Source organism: Equus przewalskii, chromosome 2, assembly GCF_037783145.1.
Source record: "Equus przewalskii isolate Varuska chromosome 2, EquPr2, whole genome shotgun sequence".
NCBI classification, from domain to species: Eukaryota; Metazoa; Chordata; class Mammalia; order Perissodactyla; family Equidae; genus Equus; species Equus przewalskii.
The window spans coordinates 82,280,585-82,301,730 of record NC_091832.1 but is presented as its reverse complement, the minus strand read 5'-3'; the positions used below and the strand labels follow the sequence as shown (position 1 = coordinate 82,301,730).

The window sequence follows — 21,146 nt, the reverse complement described above, 5'->3', positions numbered from 1 at the left end:
TCTTCTGACAGCAATGACGACTAAACCACTCCTTCCTCGGGGACAGTCCCATAGTACTACCTGGGTGCTTTTCTCTGACCATGGTCCAACTGTGGACTGGGGAAACAGGATCGTGGACATATTCTGTTTTTACTTAAAAAAAAAAAAAAAATAAGAGGCTTATTAATCTTACTTAGATGAAGGAAGATTAAGATTAAACTTTGGCTTCTAAAAAAACCTCTGCAAATCAGCTTAATCTTTTGGGATCATTTCCCTAAAGCCTAGTCCGTGTCTTTGTGGATAAGACTCCAGTGTCTCATGAGGCACTTCTGCAGTGGCCAGCTGTAGTAGGTACCATCTGATTTCTCCACTGATTTCACAGACATGACAGTAGCAAGCTGCAAGAAGCATCCTTTACTAGGGCTACCAACAAAATATACCAACAATATCCCTGAGATCTGATGTTATAAGGCCTAGGAATAAGGAATTCGCCTGGGAATTGTGTGGGTATCAAGCCAATAAAGTTTTCTTTGAGTACCTAAAGGCCTTACTGATAATTCACTTTTGCCCTATTCAGCTTCTCTAAACTCTTCCTTTAGAATTAGGGTCTGAGATCCGTTCATTCTTGGCTAATGATGAGTACTCCATCCAATGTTCCACCCTTTAATGGAAGACATTTCAAAATTTATAGTTGCTTAATGCAGTTAGCAGTTACAAAAAGATACACATTCTGACCTTGAAGGAAAGCTCATCTTCATTCTCTCCATGGAAATCATATAAGGCTTTGGCCTTCCTCCCCTTCAGGGCTAAAGCAGACATACTTTTTGCCTCGGCTGTGAAGACACCAAAAATTCAAATATACAGAAAGACATTGAACTAAAATATGAATCAAACACGTTAAGAAATCCCCCTGTCATTTCCAGGACAGATTATTTACAATTAATTTTGAATTTATCTAACTTTCAAAAAGATGAAGGTTGTTCTCTTAGCAGGAAAAAAATTATACAAAATATATTGAGTAGACAAAATTAGCCATTATTAAGTGAAAGCATTTTTATCTTTTTTTCCCCATAACTCCAACAAAGTATAACGAGAGTACATAACTTTATGAATCAATTCTTTGAAATGTAGGCAAATAACTTAAACTGAACATGGCCAGAGGGAAAAGAAATACATATTGTTTCAAAGGTCTTGGGATCCCCGTAGAGAGTAATGAGTCATTTCTTGCAGTTGTCATACCTGGGCAGGGCCGCACAAAGACTGCTGGGAAGATCCCCTCCCTGTCACGCAGTCTGCCCTTGTACCACTCAGAGTCCAGATGCTCAAGGATCAGGATCCGGTCTCCCCTCTTGAAGGACAAGTCATCACTGGTCTCCGCTGTAAAACTGTGAAGGGCTTCACACCATTCTCCAGAAAGACTGTTATTCTGTCACAAATCAGAAGTTTGGTCAGAAATATAAGATTTTATTTAAAATTGATTTCTACAAAGCTTATAAAGTGGTGGAAAAAAAGTTAAGGGGTCATAAGATCTCAAAGTGTGAAGGCTTTTTCAAATCTCCCAACATTTTATGTTGCCATCAAGTTATCAAAATAAAAGTTTCCAATAACTTTTTTCTTAAAATATAATTATAAATGACAGATGTGATAGAATTTGTGACTTTTTTGCTTTTAAGGGACATACAATGCTTAAGTAAAAACTTTTCTCTAATTATGATCTATGATATTAGTTACATTTAAAAAATTAGGTGAAAGCATATAATATTTATGTATAGTATGTATGATACTTTGAAAAAATTTCAGTAGAGCTCTTCTTTACTTTAAGAAGGACCAGAACGGGCAGTTTGTTAATTTCCAGGTCTTTACCTGATTCAGAGGCTATCAGATTCCATGGCATAAGACTTCATTAATTCACACTTTCAATTTTATGAGTAGCAGTTAGCTCTAAGGCTGGCAGGATAACGACCCAAAAGTGGTGGGCTAACATGTTGGAACGCTCCAGTGAGAATGCTTTTGCCCTAAACACATCAGAGGAAGGTTCTGATTTGTGAAGAGGTGTCTCTGCCAAGTTGGAACAGGAGCTATGTTCAAGACGCTCAAGCATGGAGGAAGGATAATGCTAAGAGCAAAGGCTTGGAGCCAGACAGGCCTGGGTTCTAGACCCAGTTGTGCCACTTCCTAGCTGACACTGGGCAAGATACTTCTCTTCTCTGAGCCTTAGCTTCATCTTAGGGTGGCTGTCAGGATTAAATGAGATAATGAATGTAGAATGCTCAGCACAGTACCTGGCACATCTTAAGTTCTCAACAACTGATGACTTATAAAACAAGAACAAAAAACCAAGCAAACAAAAAGTCAGAACCCCAGCCTTCTTGCTCCTGCACTTGAGTAACCAACCCTAAAGAATAGTACTTCTCATTCCCCAGAAATGCAGGCAGATGTGAGCATGTCCTTTTGGAGAACTGTAGTCACTTTCTTTCTTGTTTGACTGGATCAGTGGGCAAGGAGGAAAGAATTAAGAGACACAGCCCAATGGCCGGTGACATTTTGACTAACAATGACCCTGTCAGGCTCACTCTTCTAAAATATGTCACTAAAAACATGGAAGTCGCCCACATGCCTATTCAGTTTAAACATTTGTGAAGTCATGTTATACCGTGTAAAATTTTAATCCACTTTTTTCTCTCTCCTATTATAAAAATAATACAAATGTTCCTAAACATTTGGCCAGTTTGGAAATGTATGAAGTGGGAAAAATACCCACCCACCTATACTCTTACCACCTAAAGGCAACTGAATGTTAACAAGTAAAATATATTTCCTTCTAGTCTTTTTATGCTATATATTCAATTTCCTATAACATATGTTTTCTTCCCATGACATTTACTTTATAAATCTAGTTTTTCATGGCCTTAGAACGTTCTCCCGATAATGGTCATATTTAGGCTGTTTCCAATTTTTTCCTATTATAACAACACCACTATGATGATCTTTGTGACTAAAATCTGATCTCATTTTTTAATCCTTTACTTAGGGTGGGACGTAATAATAATAATCTGTACTTTCTCTCTCTTTTTTTTTATATTTTAAATTTTATTCAGGTCATATTGGCTTAAAACATTGTATAAATTTCAGGTGTACATCATTATATTTCAGTTTCTGTATAGACTGCGTTGTGTTCACCATCAATAGTCTAGTTTTTATCTGTCATCAAACATATGTGCCCCTTTATCCCTTTCACCAATGATTTTTTTTTCTTTTTTTGGTGAGGAAGATTGGCCCTGAGCTAACATCTGTTGCCAATCTTCCTCTTTTTCACTTGAGGAAGATTGTATGTGGGATGACACCACAGCATGGCTTAATGAATGGTGTGTAAGTCTACACCCGGGATTCGAACCTGCAAACCCAGGGCTGCTGAAGCAGAGTGCATGAACTAAACCACCATGCCACCGGGCTGGTCCCTGTACTTTCTCTTTTTTAACATTCATATATTTATAATTGTTTAGTGCTAAGATGTATTGAATCTTTGTTAACTAGATATGTTATACGGTATTTTATTGCTGCTTTACAAGGCATTTCTTTGATTACTAGTAAGGTTAATTTTTTTTTTTAATATGAGCCACTTACAGTATCTTTTTAATGACTATTCAAATCATGTCTCTTTCCTTGTTTTCTCTCAGGGTTTGCATGTCTTTCTAATCCATTTGTACGAGCTCTATATACAATAAAGATATTAACTATTTAACTATTTCAAACATTTGCTATATGAATTGAAAAATGACTCACAACATTTTCTCTTGATAATTATGATTTTCATATTCCTCTCAGAGTTGAAACCTAGCTTTCACTACAGTTACCTATTCAAGCAGCCTACCTGAGAATTTGCACCAGAATCTTCTTTTCTGGTCTTCGAGGGTAACTTTGTGCCTATGTTAAAAAGAAAAAAGTCAAAACTTGAGATGTAAAGACCATATGGTACTGGAGAAAACCATAGGGTAAGAGCAAAAAGTCTGGGATTCTAGATGAGTCTCTTCGTGTATTGGGCACATAGATTTGACTGGCACTACCCTCTCTGGCTTTGTTTCCTCTACTGTAAAATGAAGGAAGATACACATTGTTTTAGTCTATAGACCATTTCTGTTTAAAAGTCTGATCCTTTGTCTGCCATTTCCGATATGAAGCTATTGCTAATTACCTAAAATACCAAAATTAATCACCACAATAATGACCATCCCAATAATGACTATTACCATTTAAAACATGGTAATACTACCATAAAAATACTACCTTAAAAAATATGGTAATATGAATTATTATGCAGTTTATGTATTATCCTATTATTTGGTTTAGCTGAATTAGGATAGGACATAATAAAAAATTATACTCTCCATACTCACTTAAAACCTTTGTACCAGAGGTGGAATGATCCTCAACAAGTTCCACAAAGTTAAGAGGGAAAATCCCAGTTCTGTCTCGAAGTTCTCCTCTAGCCCATTCTTCATTCACATACTCTTTAAGAATAATAATTTCTCCCTCTGAGAAACTTAACTCATCCTTCTGGTCTCCAATATATTCAAACCGAGCAACACATCTTGGGCCTCTGAATAAAGAAGATCACATTTGTGGGTTAAACTGCAGAGTACTAACTTTCAAAATGCTTTAAAACTCTCATTCAGTCTTTCAATAAGCATTTATTCTGTTTACTATGGAACAAGGTATACGAGGCATAATTTAAAATTTTTCGTCAGATGGAATAAGCTACATTTCTAAAGGATAGTCTTTACTTTTTAGATATGAACCTATTCACTCAGAAAGGGTAAAGTCAAGGTCACAGAGTACATGCAGAATTGCAGATAAGCAGCTAGGTGGTCAGTTTATGCCGCCACGTCTTTTGATCACCTTTACTTCCTTACAGAATCTCCCCTGTCTCCATGTCTTTGTATCCTTGAGCCACAGTAATCATGGCTGAGTCTGAACCCTCTCAATCACAAATGCACTGAGTTTAAGAGTGCTAACCCTGAGAATCTCAGGGCAAGATTTCAATCCTCCATGGCAGAATGCAACAGGCAACAGCTGGGCAGAGCAGATGCTCAATACATGTTGAATCAATCAGTGAGTTTTATACACATAGATGAATGGCTTTCAAAACTAGAAGGTTTGAAGAAAACAGAAACTTGGCATATAATCTTATAACACTTAATCTTACACCTAGCACTGTTGTTTTAAAAATGATTTTTGGAGCCAGCCCTGATGGCCTAGTGGTTAAAGTTCCATGTGCTCTGCTTTGGCGGCCCAGGTTCACTTCCTGGGTGCGGAACCACACCGCTCGGCTGTCAGTAGCCATGCTGTGGCGGCAGCTCACATAGAAGAACTAGAAGGACCTAGAACCAGAATATACAACTATGTACTGGGGCTTTGGGGAGAAAGAAAAAAAAAGAGAGATGATAGCTTGGGGCAAATCTTTTCCTGCAAACAAACAAAACACTTAAAAAAAGAAAGATTTTTGTATTTCCTCTAAAAAGGCTTCATTTCTGGGGCTGGCCTGGCGGCATGGTTGTTAAGTTCACATGCTCCGCTTTGGTGGCCCAGGGTTCGCTGGTTCAGATCCCAGGCACACCACTTATCAAGCCATGCTGTGGCAGACATCCCACATATAAAGTAGAGGAAGATGGGTACAGATGTTAGCTCAGGGCTAATCTTCCTCAAAAAATAAATAAGTAAATAAATAAATGAAAAGGCTTCATTTCTGAGAATTAGAACAATCTTTAAATGATCTACAATTTTGACTAAAAATAAGATAAAAGTAATTGTGTCTCTAGAAGGCATGATTTAATACCAAACCTTTGATTTGAGGCTTTAGAAAGGAAGTTGCAAAAGCAACAAGCTAAGGCGATGCAATTGCCTGAAGAGAAAAGGTTGGAACTGGCACAAATCAGTCTGACTTAAGTCAGGTCAAGGGATCAATGGCTGTGAAAGTCCACTTTAAATTCAACCTGATGACAGAGTAAATAAAACACTGCTTAAAAATAGGAGAAAAATTGAACCCGAAGTAGAATTCAACTACGGTAGCATCAGAAGTTTTCTTATTTGTGATAACCTTTGCATTTATTTTCTGAAGTCCTCAGGGAGCATCTCCTCACGCCTGACCTATTCAGAGACAGGTTTACAGTTTTCAGCAGGTAGTGAATTCTATTAATTTGCTCATTTAGCTAGAAAATAAAAGTGCACTGTGGCAGTGTTTTAAATCACAAAGGAGTTACAACAATGCATAAAAGGGTATGTAAATTCAGAGAAAGGTCACCAGACATAAAGGAAGACCCCTCCAGCTTAACTCTTCCTCTCCTCTACTTCCTCTTAATAACAAAATAACACAAAATATCTAGCAGGTTTTATTTAGGGCTCATATTTATTCTATAAAGTTTAAATACTTTCGATGACAAAATATTTCAATCTTATAAAAATTTGTTAGTAGATAAACACCAGAAGGCCAAAACAAAATGCATTAGATGGCAAAAATGTCTCTGCTCAAGCTGAGGCCAGGCTGTGGGAAACACCAGGATAGACTCTGTTGCTGTCAGACGTCCTATATTGATATGGAGAGTTGCTTATGTCAGTTTCTATCAGCATGTTGCATCTTCATCAGAATTTTAATCCACTACAGCTTTTTAAACAAGTAAAGCATTCCTCATAATTAAAAAGACATAGTGAAAATCTGAATAATCACACATCTGAAGTGTTTAAGCTTGGTAATTCTTTAGGATACAAACGCTCACCTCCTTTGTATTTTGTGCAAAAAAATACAAATAAAACTTACTTAACATAATGAGATGAAACCGATTCTCTTTTCCCATTTACTCCTTCTGGAACATCAATCTAGTAAAGACAAAATCAAAACAACAATTCTACTTTTTCAGATTTTAGTAAGATAAATTTATCTTACTTAGGCTAAGTAATTAGAAAATGCATGATTGAAATTATCCAGTTTAGCTAGGTGTTAAACTCATGCTAAAAGGTGAGAAATTCAGAATTTGGGTTTTGAAAAAAACACGTAACTTGTAATGTAGCTTTCCTTGAATAGCCCATCAATCCTTCTCTTATTTGCTGGAATAAGCACATTAATATCATTCTACCCCTGACTGAGTTTTCTATGTCCTATATCCTCCAAGTTGGATGAGGAGGACTGAAGATAGAAACTAGACATCAGGCATTCACGCACCACCACACCTACTCATGGTGTTGGTAGGATTCTGCAATACTTTCCTGAGCCCAAAACAAAACATTTTATTCAAATTTTTGGATTCTCTCCATTTTCATAACTCTGGAACATCTTTTTCCCTTCAGCGAGAATAGGGAAGGAAGAAAAGAATTAGTACTCAGTGAGCATCTACTAAGCGGCAAGCACTTTATATGATACCTCATTTACAAGGCTTAGTGGAGCCGGGTTGTAATAAAATATTTGACCATAATGCACTAAGTCTAGAAACTACTTAAAGCTTTGAGGTTTATATTAAATAAATCAGTCCTCTTCTTGATGAATTCTAAAAGTTCAAAGTTTTAAAACAATTTTTTAAACTTGTAGGCTTAGAAATAACACTTATACCAATAATGTGGCAGATTCAGCGTGATTGATTTCAGTGTGGTAATTGTGCTTTTTAAAGTACTGCAACACTGGGCAGAAGAAAAATGAGGAAGAGTGCTAAAACAAACATTACTCTTAATATTAATTTAGAGAATCTGGTCGGATTTCTCCAAAGAATCAGGGCATACATATACTGGTCAATTTTTAAGACCCACATTTTGTAATTCAAGAGACTCAAACTCATTTATATTTGAAAAATACAGGCTTTCTGTTATATCTGTTTTCTAAGTTTTTGATGTAATGGAAAATCATTTGCTTTTTTCCTCCCAGATAAGCTGTTAATGCTCAACTATTTAAGCTAGCTTTAGTTGATAGTTTCCAGTATCAATAAATTATATCAGGGACCGAATCGTACTCTTCCTATTGATAGAAGTGTTCAAGTGGCAGTCTGATTTTATCTGCATGTTTCACAACCACCTGGGCTTAGCAGTTAGAACCCTACCATTTGGGTCTACTTTCACAAGTTAGGTTGTGAAGGTATACAAAATTCTGATGCTTTAATATAATATTTCCCAATCAGATTTGAAATTATTATGTGAAAAACCATTAATGGAACACTACCTCCAATGAAGGTACTTTAGTATTCCCAAATCTATTTTTTTAAAAATGGAAATAGAGGCCGGCCCACTGGCACAGTGGTTAAGTGCACACGTTCCGCTTTGGCGGCCCGGGGTTCACCAGTTCAGATCCCGGGTGCAGACATGGCACTGCATGGGAAGCCATGCTATCGTAGGCGTCCCACATATAAGTGGAGGAAGATGGGCACGGATGTTAGCTCAGGGCCAGTCTTCCTTAGCAAAAAGAGGAGGATTGGCAGATGTTAGCTCAGGGCTCATCTTCCTCGGAAAAAAAAAAAAGGAAATAAATAGGAATGGAAAGGATGAAAAAACCCAAAAATTAAATGCACTCCAAAGAAAATGAGAAGTGGTACCATAACCTCAGAGAACATTCCTTCAGGACAATACTGTACCATTTAATTCTTGTTTACTAAATGTTTCAAAGAATTAACATATATCCTTAAGTGCTCATCAAGGATCCAAGGATAGTTGATTCACCAGTTAACATGTAGTAGTTTTTCACTTTACGATTTCAGATAGCTTATAGGCAGTAAGTTCTAATACTCTGTAATAGAATAATTAACCATTATCTAGTTGAACAAACTTTTATTTTTTGAATTCTCCAAACACCAAATGAATCCATGGAAGAGAGAGAACTAGAACCCAAGAATCCAGGATTCTGGTTATTTTTTCCAAACTGCAAGCTACATAGAACCCACTGAACATATGACCAATTTTAACAAGCACAACCCACTTACAATTACTTTGACATAGTTTGCAGGAAATATGCCAGTCTGGTTTCTACATTTCCCTCTGTACCAATCTGTATCTATTTTTTCCAGAAGATAAACAATTTCTCCAGAAGTGAGGTTCAAATCATCAACTTGCTCTGTAACATAAAATTATAATTATGAATGATGAATTATCCTGGTTGCAGATTTGATTAAAGCAGAGCATAAAGTAGCATTTAGTTCTCTCCACTGAGGCAGGATGTTCTACTGATTCTGGGAACAAATTATACTAATCAAATTGAGTTAAAAAAATATATTCTTTTTTTTGGATATTGTTGTTATGAGCTTCTTCTTTCAAGACAAAATTAGATATATTTACCATGCACTGACTGATAGAAAATGGTTAAAAAAAAACCCGACAACATCATGCTGGGCAATGACTCCTACTGTGCCAATACAAACCCTTTGCTGAATACATATTGAACAATAAAAGAGTTTTATAGACATGGTATAATATTCTTATTATTCTCAGTCATGCTTAAAAATCATTTCAATCTCAAAATATTAACTAAGGGAGTACTACAGCTCTTTAGCAAGTAAATTGACTCATACTAAAATAAAAATCTGTCCACCAAGTGGATAAAAAGAGGTTATAAATAAACCAGGAGGTTATTTTCTGTGTAGCCTTGAACATAAAAGGTATGTAAAAAGGGACTAGAAAAATTTATATTTTCATCTCATAAGTAATAGCTGAGGTATGTGTGCAGGCTTTACAACTCTTAGGAGAAAAGAACTTCACTTATTAAATTAGAATTAATTGTATTATAATTGTTAATTGGTACCCACCGTTTTGAAAGAGTTAAAAAGCTGGCAACGGGTAGGTAATTTGCTATTTGTTCTTCTGTAAGGGAAACTAACTCTTTCTCTCATGGGGAGCTTCAAAGGCAAGGGTATGCAGCTATGCTTTCTGGAATGGGTGGGTACAATTGACCCTTCCTCTTGAAGGCAGGGTGATGGATAAGATGACCTCTCCAGGCCACAGAAATGAAGAAATGAAGAAAACGAAGAAAATGAAGAAGGATATCCTTGAGAGGTTAACCCAAGGAGGACATCTGTTTCTGGATCCTAAGCCTCTACCACTTTATTATTTATGTCCTTACCTGCTGGAAAGTCATGAAGAACAACAGCATGAGGAGCACTACCGTCAACAGGCTTCTGAGCGTAGCTTGGATCCTTAGGGGGAAAACAGGGCTGTGAATGAAGTGCAGGATGGATGCTGGATTTGTTACTCACCCTGAGACCATTTTTTTTTTCCTCATTAGAGTCTTCTTGACACAATTACATTATGAGTACAAGATGCAAACCACACAGTTGAGCCAAACAAGGGAATCATTATCAAGTTGAAAAGGCATGTGTCCTTGCCAAGGGAGGACAGAAATAACTCTCAATTATAATGTCTTCTAACATTTCTTTTTAAACCAAGAGAGTCAAACAAAAAGGAATTACTTAACTTTTTTTTTTTTTAACCAGTACCTATTTTACCCTGAATTAGTGGTTTTTGACCTCTTTACCCTTCCTGGGTCCCTTTTTCCTTAAATTGTGACCAGGACTAAACCTTAAGAACAAAGGCTTAAAAGTTCTGTCTTCATTAAGATAGGAAAAGAAGAAAGTTCTGCAGTTTATGCTCTTGCCTTTCATAATGAAAAGAGCTAATGACTTCCACAAAAGGATAATTCGCAAAAAGTAAAATCCATTTCATTTATTACCACTTAACTGAATGCTTTCTCTAATTTGAAAACTGATGCTACCTTCAATGCCTGGCTTGGATTTTCTATTTAATCTGAATGGTTTATTCAACAGTAATTCTAAGTAAACTAGCAAAGAGAATTGAATATTCTCTACCCATTTAGCCAACTGCCTTGATTGGCTAAAGGAGAGGATAAAGCTGAAAAGTGATCTTTTCTCACTGACAAACAGTTGTTATTCTTCGTTTCTTTATGTGAATAGACAGGCTTATTCACATCATCACCATTATCAAATCTGACTGAAGGATATTATCTGGAGTTATAACTTAAAACTCTTCAACATTGGCAAGCCTGTGAAATAAATGAAGGCAGATTTTTGTGCCCTTTCTTGTCTCTTCACCTCCTTCAATGACTCTTGTCCCCTTAGGGCTATCCCTACACTTTTATTCCTTTATCCCTCCCCTAGCCACGATGCCCTCAGCTGATCAGACTGCGCCGTGGGTAATGGTCCGCTTTCTCCATTTCCAACCCAGCAGCACCTTAACTCAGATCTTTTCTGAATTTCATCTGTGCTTTCAACCAATAGGCACCTGTGGAGGCATGCTGCATTCTCTCAAGTTAGGTAAACTGAAGTACTAATTTACATCAAGACAGTAATGGCTAATGGCACCTTACTATATTAGCTTACCAAAGTAACACTGGCATTTTCTTAGAGGCTGTTCAGAGCTTTTCCCTAAATAAATGAGCATAAAGGGAATTTCAAGGATTGTGGAAAGGAATTGTGAGATATTTTAAGTCTAGAGGGGCTTTTAAAAATTAGTATTTACATCATTTATTATATATGTGTGTGTGGTTTTCACTTTTTTCTGATTTACACCTGTGGAAAAAGGAATGACTATTCAATAAACACTGTTAGGGTAGATGGCTATCCATTTGGAAAAAATGTAGTCAGAGGCCTATCCTACACAAACATGAATCTCCAAATGGACCAATGATATAAACATAACCAAGTCTGAGAGGGTCGAAGAGGTGGGACAGCAACTTGTGTCTCCCAATTAGTCTCCCTTCTCTGCCTTCAACACATGGCTATCCTGGCAATGCTGCTTATCAGCCTGGCCTGGGAGACGAAGAGCAAGAGGAACAGGCTAAACAGGGTTGGCCACGAGGGGTCAGTACAACTTAGACCACATCATTAGGGTGGGTGTCTGGCAGGTAAATATTGTATATTTCAAAGCTCTTTCTAACATGACTATAATTGCTAATACAAACGAGCAATAAGAAGAGCTAACATCCACTGTTCACTCACTATGTGCTACTCACTGTGTTAAACACCTTATATGCTTTAATTAGCTGATTTAATTTTTTAAATATCTTTGAGATATAATTCACACACCATAACATTTAGCCATTTAAAGTGTACACAGTTTTAGTATAGTCACAGAATTGTGCAACCATCACCACAATCTAAGTTTAGAATATTTTTATCACTCCAAAAAGAAACCCCCTACCCATTAGCAGTCACTCCCCATTCACCCTACCCCAGACCTAGGCAATCACTAATCTACTTTCTGGATTTACTTACTCTGGACTTTCATATAAACTGAATCACACAATAAATCAATTCTAAAAACAATTCAGTGAGGAATTATCATACCTATTTTACACATTCAAAAAACGAAGTTTAGAGAGGTTAAAAATAACTGCCTAAGGTGGTAGAAGGTGAACTGGCAGAGCTCCCTAAATGCAAATCTGTGCTCCCCACCATGTGCTAGGTAAGAACCTCCCACTTCTCCCATGACTGACAAATTCAACTTCAACCTACAACGTTCAATATTTTCTGTTTACTAAGATAGGGGAAAGTATAACACATTTTTACCAATCTTTACCTTAAAACTAGATATTCAAATAGGCAAGTTTTATTTTTCTAAAAAATGTTATGCTAGCCCTGAACCCAGAAGTTACCTAAAGAAGGCTTCATTTTAGTATCACCAGGAGTTGGCCATCAGAGGTTAACTCTCTGCAAGCCTATGGTACAAGATGAGTAAGGTAACATTTAAATCGGAAAAAACTTTGGACTGTTATAAAAGAATAACTTCTCATTTTTTAGCTTCTATTTTTCATCAAGGAAAGCTTTTTGGCAGTATAACTCCCACTGTTAGCCATTAGTGTGTTCTGAGAGAGGAAGGACAGCTGTGACAGATGGATAATGTTGTATCAAAGCAAAGGGAAAATGAGCCCTGGAAGAACTTGCCCTGTGTGGACTAAAGGCAGAATTTCAGTATCCCAGCTGCAACTAGCTTAACACATATCTTCTCTGCTCTTCAAAATACAAACGTTTAGTTTCTCAGCAAACTTCAAAAGATAAAAAATCTTCTAAGAAGAAAGAATTGGACAAGATTATGAGAACTAGGATGAATGGCAAACCAAATACTTTATTTGGGTTAAATGTTTAGTGGATATTATATTTCATGTTTGCTACATTAACTAACAGATAGTGAAAATTTAACTGGATAATTTAAGAAGCTCTTTTAAAAATATATTTCTATCAATTGTTCAGTGGCATTTTTCTTGTTAAACAAATGACCATCAATAATCACTGTATTCTCCCAGCCTCCACAAATCTGTTAGGCCTAAATGGTGACTTCAGGTTGCTGGATTACATTTCATTTCATTATTTCATGAGCTATGATCAGAGAAATGAGGTTTACACTAAGCTTAAATCTTAAAGGGAAGTGCTTTTTTATGTCAGACTTAGCATTTATAGGGCCCTCTTTAAAAATAAAATAATTATCCATTCTGCTAGGAAACTAACCTCTGGCACTTTGGTAAACATGTTTACATTATTTCAAAAATAACAGTACTCAGTTGAAAATTAATGACTGAGTGCTCTGGTTGCTGTAAGTCAGCAAGATACGAAGAAGGCAAAACTCATGGTAGTTGCTCTGTGTATCACAGTGGCAAGTCTCTTAAAAGTAATTTATTCTTAAAATGGAGTAAAATGCTACTGTAACTTTTACTCTGGTTAAAATAAACGTGCTAATAAAAACCTGAAGATGAGATATAATTAATAGTTCTATGAAATGTGCTGCCGTGTGTGATATCAGGGCTGTACAATATTAATTCCTTACGTTTGGTCTGCTTCTAAGATGTTCATCAAGTGGGGTGATAATCTTTATCTGGGACAGGTGAACTCTGCCAGTATCTTCTCCCTTTTGGCATTCCAAGTAATTATTTTCCGCCTGCTTCAGCAGCACAAGTACGTCCCCACACTGTAAGGTACAATACCACTCTCTGAAGCAATTATTATTTAATAAAACATTATTACTTTTTCCACATTTTAATCTTTGGAGCCTACAGCATTTAATAATGTGTAAAGTGGTAACAGAGGCCAGCCACTTTTTACATGAGTCAGTGAAGAAAGATCTCTACTTTACCTTACAGGAGAGCTCTCCGGGGTTTTGTGAGACGATGTCTTCATTGGCAATTCCATGAGGCACAGACAGCTTAAATGTGAACCAGTAAAAGGATTATTCACAATCAAATTAGCTCCTCATAAACTGCTGGTCATTTGGGGATTTGGCATGTGTGCCTACAGTGCAACTTCTCCAGCAGTGAAACTCTTGGCTTGGCTTCCTCCAGCTCTAGATCTAGTGGGGCCTGCCATCATTCATGGATCCTAAAGTCCTTGGGGATATGGAGTTGAGCCCATAGGTCCACAGCAGCTGAATGTGGCCTCAAGTTCCCTTTAACAAGCACAACCAGGGAGTTCTATTCTAGAGGACAAGGTCCAACAAGTCCCTTGAGCGTTTGAAAGATAAATACTCAGCACCTGACCTCACAGCCTGTTATGCACGTCTTTAATTCAGGGTTCTCAATGGCTGCCTTCTAAACCCTGATCGGGGGGCCGGCCCCGTGGCCAAGTGGTTAAGTTCGTGCACTCCACTTTGGCAGCACAGGGTTTCTCCAATTTGGATCCTGGGCACAGACATGGCACTGCTCATCAGGCCATGCTGAGGCAGTGTCCCACATAGCACAACCAGAGGCACTCACAACTAGAGTGTACAACTATGTACCGGGGGTCTTTGGGGAGAAGCAGCAGTAGGGGAAAAAAAGATCGGCAACAGTTAGCTCAGGCGCCAATCTTTAAAAAAAAAAAAAACGGCTGATAGGGGACTGGTGCCTCCCCCGTAGTGCTTGACTGACTGCTTCCGTTTGCCTTGAATCTCATCTTCTCCTGGAGTCTCTCTGATACCAAGTGTCTACTCAAGCCCATTTCACTGCCTGACCCCAGTCCCTTCCTGATCCACTCAGCTCTGTCTGATCTTAGAATGGCTTTTATCCATCCCCCACCCTGGCCAGGAGACTCTGTTCTCTGCCCTGGGAAATTCTGATGAGTGCAGGTCAAAAGGGCCTACACAATGAAAAAGGCATATCCAGGAAACATGATCACACAAGCTCACTTCCAACAAGGAAAGGGAGGCAGCCTAGGCCCTCTGATCACTCAGGATCAACGAGGCAGAGTGCAAGGGTGTGGCCCTGTGAGGCTGGGCAGGGTGCTGCTGCTTCCCAGCATCTCGGTCAGAGTCCCAGGGCTCCCAATGTACCCAGATTCCTGGTTAGCAATTTGATGGTAGGGTAGCCATGGAAAAAATGAGGGCTTTAAGGATTTATTTCATAACATAGCACTCTAACATACCATCATTTTGAGATTATTAATTTCTTTCAGTTATTCAAATGCTTTATTGACATTATACAGCTATGCTAAGAACCACAGGCAAAATCTGGTTCCCCCTAAATGAGGCTCTTAACATGGAACAGCCAAATCAAGCAGAGAATTTACAACTAGTAACACTATTTTCATAGTTTGGCTTAATGGTTAAGAGCATGGGCTCAGAGCCGGTTGATCTGCGTTCAAATCTTGACTCTATCATTAACTGGATTTGTGACCCTGGACCATAACTTAATCTCTGTGTTGTATCCTCCTCATTTGTATAATAGAGACAGAAATAATATCTACTTCACAGGGTTTGTATGAGGAATAAATGAGTTATTTAATATATATAAAGTGCTTTGAACAATGCCTGGATCATAATAACTACTCAACACATCAGCCACTGTTTTTATTTATTTATTATTTTTAAGTAACATAGCCCAAAGAATTGGGTTTTAGCAATTAAAATTTCATCAGTTTAAATAAATGCGAATATACATGAACATACTACCTCCTTCTTATCTGTCTATACCCTTCTTTTAGGAGAATTTAAAAAATCTGAAATGGCTTAAGAGAAAATTTCTGGCTCAATGACGGAATTGTAGAACAATATAAAATTATCAATTACTGTTCTCATTAAGAGCTACTGCTATACAACTGTTTAAAAACTGCACACGGTCCTGCTATCCTTATCATTTTTATTTGTTCTAGATTTTATCAGGTTAACCTGACCAAAGTAGAGAGAGCACATCCACTCTGCTTTCAAATGTGGGAAATGGAGACAAAGGTTTAAGGTCATATGATGAGAAAAACATTCAAAGAGAACAAAATTAATAATTATTGATGAAAACTTCTAACTGGTAACTATTAAATGGACCAAGAAGAGGGAAAAATGAGGGCCAAACCATCCATCTTAACAAGAACTTTCTTTCTACTTCATTTTAAATTTTACTCTGTGGGCAAGGTAGCTATAAAATATAAACTATATTAAGATATAAACTATAATATCTGTCACAGTTACTCCCATCAGTAAATCTACTGGGTGAGGTTTTTCAGTGTTTCTGTTTGGTCAAGCCAGACAGCAAGTCACAATTCTGTCTGCCCTGCTTCCTTTTCCTATATTTCTCCTAATAATAAAACCCTGCTTTAAAGACCTAGGTGTTTTTGGGTTTTTTTTAAGAGTTTGAAGATAAATTTTTTTTTAGTTCATAATAGTTTACATCAATGTGAGATTTCAGTTATACGTTATTTCTTGTCTGTTACCACATAGGTGCTCCCCTTCGGCCCCTGTGCCCACACCCCACCCCCCATCCCCTGGTAACCACTGAACTGTTCCCTTTGCCCATGTGTTTTTTCATATTCCACATATGAGTGAAATCATATGGTGTTTATTAAAGACCTAGGTTTTATTATGGCCTACTTATCTAAAGCTCTCTTAGCATCAAGGGGTAGTTCCACATTTGTCTCATGATCTTTTTCTAGGGACTAATGGATCTTATATATACTTTAGAAGAAACCTCTTGACCACAAACATTTTTAAAAGCTAAATTTACCATGTATTTCCTGTAGAGAGGGTGTCCTGGTTTGGGGCGAGGGGGCAGCACCGGCTCTTGATTTTTAAAGACTTGACTCTTGGCTTTTGAGAGTCCAGATGCCAAGTTACTTTGTTTTTTCTGAAGATCCATGTCAGAAGAAGACCGATTAAAAGGTAGTTTTTTACTTGATGTTCTGGTTGCAGAAAGTTTGGGGGGAGGTGGTCTCTCAGGGGCCCCTTTGGGAGGAGGCTGTCGAGCTGGTATAGCTTTTCCATTTGCAGGTCTGAAAGCCAGTGCGGTAGCTGTGAGTCAGTGTTTGTCAATATTAGGTTCTGTTTTGTCCTTTCTCACTCTCTCACTTTCTCTCTCTCTCTCTCTCACACACACACACACAGAGCTTTCTGCTAGTGTAACACAATTTATTGAAACATGCACGGTATGCTCTTTTTCAACAAATGACTGCTGCATTAAACATTATATTATTAGAGGAAATGCCATGATGTTCCAGCTCCCTCTTATCTTGCACTAGAGATTCATTAGTTCAAGACAAACAAGCATTTACTATCATGAGCTCTCTAAGGCCCCATTTGCTCTTAAACACACCATAACTGTTTCAGAACACTAAGCACTTTCTTCCAAAGTCTGAGAAGAAAAAATTATAATAAGACAGCAGGTATATGTGATGGGGGCTTATACACGATTAGAAAAGGAACATCAAACTCCCCTAATACTTGTGTTAGAGGAATTATTATTAAAACTCTAATTTACATTAATATAAAGAAAGCAAGTTCTGAAAATGGGATAGAACAACTATTAATCTGAAAGCCGTTCCTTAATTCCTATGATAAAAATAATTTCCAACCTAGTAACATCTTCTGATAGCATCACAGCTTTCTGTTCCAATGGCCCTGGAATTCAGGAGGGCAGATAACCTCTGCGCTCAAAAACCTGTGTCTCCTTTTGGAAATGCCAAAAACCAGCCTGGTTTCTCATAATGAGGGGAGGGAGAGAGAGAGAGACGGAAAGAGTGTGAGTGTGAGTGTGTGTGTGTGCGCACGCATGTGTGTGTATGTGTATTCATTCCTGAAGAGGAATTGTTTTAGGTTTAGAAAGGAGTCTCATTCATTTGTCTGAGGAAAAATAATAGAGATTCATATTTGTGCTCTGGGAGTTTCTGGATTGCGTTAAAAGAACAAAGGAGCAGAGATTCTTACAACTTTCTGTCAGAAGCAGGCTGTAGGCTAGTGGCCTGGGTGAATTCATGAGTTTAATGTATCTCTAAAAGAAGATCTAAGGCCAACAACACTCAGTTTTGGTGACAGAAAAGAGAGTCCAGTCTCTGAGTGAGTAGTTTTTAAGCTTTCCCACTGACTCACCTTGGTGGCAGCCTGGGGGGTCCCCGCACAGAGCCTCCTGTTTGACCAGTGTGGTCGGATTCCTGCAAGTATCAGAGGATGCTTTTTAGTGAAGGTGAATCTGAAACAAGAGCTTGTCAAGAGGAATTATGGACAACTTTTTGGCTGGATCTATAGGTGGAAATCAGCTGAGTCACAGAAAGTAGCTTAAAAGAGCTTTTAGTCTTAAGCCATGTTAACTCATTACTTGCTCCTACCTAAATTGCCCGTGTCCTAAAACAAGTGAAAACAGAGAGGAGGAGACCAGGGGCTCTGCTGTTGTGGACCAACAACAGCCTATCCAATTCCACTGTATGGTTATGCACCCAGCAGTTCGTGAGGTATTAAGGACGATGTCTAAATCATGATAGCTTACACAGTAGCAATTTAAGCAGCCACTGTAGGGCATTAAAAAAATATATGGCCTTTATTTTTCCTATGACAACACATAAGATGTATGCTGCTCCTAACTTTAAACACATAATAAGTGAGGAGGTGATTAGTTTGTTTTGCTTCAAACAGGCAGATCTCTCATCACTGAATGGTTTATACATTGTGCAGTGGGTTTTGAACCAGAAGGGGGTGGGAACATATAAGCAGCTTAAGGATGGCCTGAAAAGAAGGCATGTGAAGAGGATTACAAAGAGCCCAAGAAAGCAGAGAGCTTGTACCACTACAGCAAAGGGGTTAGACGAGCTAAGAGTTTTGTAGGAAAGAGTAAAGAAGGATAAAGTGAAAAACAAAAGATTGGTAGAGTTAGGGGGCCAGCCTGTGGCCAAGTGGTTAAGTTTGCATGCTTCACTTCGGCGGCCGACGGTTTTGCCAGTTCGGATCCTGGGCGCAGACCTATTACCACTCATCAGGCCATGCTGAGGCGGCATCCCATATAGCACAACCAGAAGGACCTACATTAGAACATACAACTACGTACTGAGGGGCTTTGGGGAGAAGCAGCAAAAGTTAAAAAAAAAAGATTGGCATCAGATGCTAGCTCAGGTGCCACAAAAAAAGATTGGTAGAGTTAGAATGTTTTAGCCTAATAGCAGATGAGAGAAGTTGGAAGTGTGGAGACCAGTAGGAAGATTTCTCCAGGGGAAGGGATTCAAACTGTGCCTTTTAAATAGATCTTCTGAACACGTTATAGCCCAAGGTTTGGGAAGTGAGTATAATACACGGAAAATATTTTCAGATCTTCTGTTGAATGAAAAGTTAAAGGATCCCAAAGCCAAAACTTCTGCTTTTGTAGGGAAAACTCTCACTAAATTCTGCTAATCCTGAGTCTCCTTTTTCTCACCATTCTGCTTTCTAAGCCCCCAACAGTGACATCCAGAAAATAACATTTCTTCAAGACGTCATGACGGGAAAAATGCCAGCCCTTTACAATTACACTGCCGTTTTTTTTTTTTTATAAAGGAGGTTTAACTGTAGCTTGGGAATCTCTGGGCTACTTCAGACTGCTTCCCTCCTTCTCATCTTATCAATGAGTCAAAACTCACTTCCATGGCTTTTAATTCAAACTGAATATTTACAACTTTTCCTTAAATACCAAATGATTAATTGCCTATAATTGCAATCATTTAAAATGTTTCAATGTTTTAAAATCCTATTTTTAAAAAGAATTTAATCTTGCCCTTAAAACTTGGTTTCACTAATGAGTTCAGTTAATGTAGCAAGTCACCAGCTCATAAACCCTGCAATATTCTAGACTATAATCTATGCCTTACAAATAATGCTGTTGCCTATATTTCCCCTTGACAAATACCGCTACGATACTTGAAAAACTCATTTATTTCTTTGGCCATCTCTAAAATTAAAACAAACAAACACATGGAAAAACATTCTAGCAGATAGACAGGAACTTTTATCGCTTTTCTCAAAACTATAGTTGTTAGATACCTTAATAATTAAATAAGTAGTGTTCTCTAAGTAGTGTTATTTTTATGGGGAATCTTACATATCTTTTTAATTTCCCAACTTTCTACAATGAGCAGATTTTAAACCAGAAAAACAAAAAGGCAGTATACTCAAATCGGCCAGGAATGTTAGGCATGCTCTGGAAGGCCCTGCTTTATCTGACACACTTCAAAAACTGAGAACAAGAGATTGGTTCCTGCAGAAGCAACTGTCTTAGCGTTTGCTCAAGTCCAGGTTTGTGCACAGGTTCTGCCGACAGTCTTTGGAAGATCACTGATTAGGGATTTCCTCCTCTTCGATATTCCACACATAACTAGACCCTCTCTGCAACTGCTTTTTGTAGTTTTTCTCTAGCTTTGACATCCCTGAACTTTGGCTTTTGATATGTTTGGATACACATTTTAGTTCCTGGTGAAGTTGGGTTTTCTGCTTGTACTGTCCCTACAGATGCCGTCTCTTTGTTCATCTGTTTTGGAATGGTTTCTTTCTTTTTTTTTTTCACAAGGGAAGAATCACCCCAGGCTAACATCTGTTCCCAATCTTCCTCCTTTTTTCTTCTTTCCCCCTACCCCACCGAAGCCCCAGTACATAGTTGTGTATAGTTGTAAATTCTGGTTTTTTGATGTGAGCCACTGCCACAGCATGGCTACTGACAGACAAGTGGTGTAGTTCCACACCCGGGAACCGAACCCAGGCCGCTGAAGCAGTGTGTGCTGAACTTTAACTGCTAGGCCATCAGGGCCGGCTCTGGAATGGTTTCTTATATTCTAATTTCAAAATAATTCCTCAGTTTTTTGCTGTATTTTCAAGACAGATATTTCTTCCAGGACCACATTCTTGTCTGTAGGAATTACTGAGCAGCCTCTACAGATGTTTCTTCTGTTCTTTCTCCAAGAACTGGTACCACTTCTTATGTCCTGAATTCAATACCCAGCTTCTGTGCT

The 21,146-nt window shown here is 38.0% G+C and overlaps 1 protein-coding gene across 36 annotated transcripts in view; it reads right to left on the bottom strand.

Moving 5' to 3' along the window:
* Nucleotides 1–21,146, bottom strand: part of SH3D19 (SH3 domain containing 19) — a 163,089-nt gene that overhangs the window by 4,236 nt on the left and 137,707 nt on the right. For 16 of the 36 annotated variants that reach the window (XM_070611571.1, XM_070611572.1, XM_008526256.2 and 13 more), the window contains 11 exons: nt 18,271–18,332; nt 16,913–17,177; nt 14,083–14,151; nt 13,777–13,917; nt 10,064–10,136; nt 8,931–9,061; nt 6,791–6,849; nt 4,374–4,576; nt 3,851–3,903; nt 1,219–1,405; nt 715–812 (listed from right to left, as the gene is read on the bottom strand). In XM_070611571.1, the coding sequence (XP_070467672.1) occupies nt 715–812; nt 1,219–1,405; nt 3,851–3,903; nt 4,374–4,576; nt 6,791–6,849; nt 8,931–9,061; nt 10,064–10,136; nt 13,777–13,917; nt 14,083–14,151; nt 16,913–17,177; nt 18,271–18,332 (1,341 nt within the window). Of the gene's footprint in view, nt 1–714; nt 813–1,218; nt 1,406–3,850; nt 3,904–4,373; nt 4,577–6,790; nt 6,850–8,930; nt 9,062–10,063; nt 10,155–13,776; nt 13,918–14,082; nt 14,152–16,912; nt 17,178–18,270; nt 18,333–21,146 lie in introns of all 36 variants that reach the window. The other 20 variants (XM_070611574.1, XM_070611575.1, XM_070611594.1 and 17 more) reach the window with 2 other exon arrangements.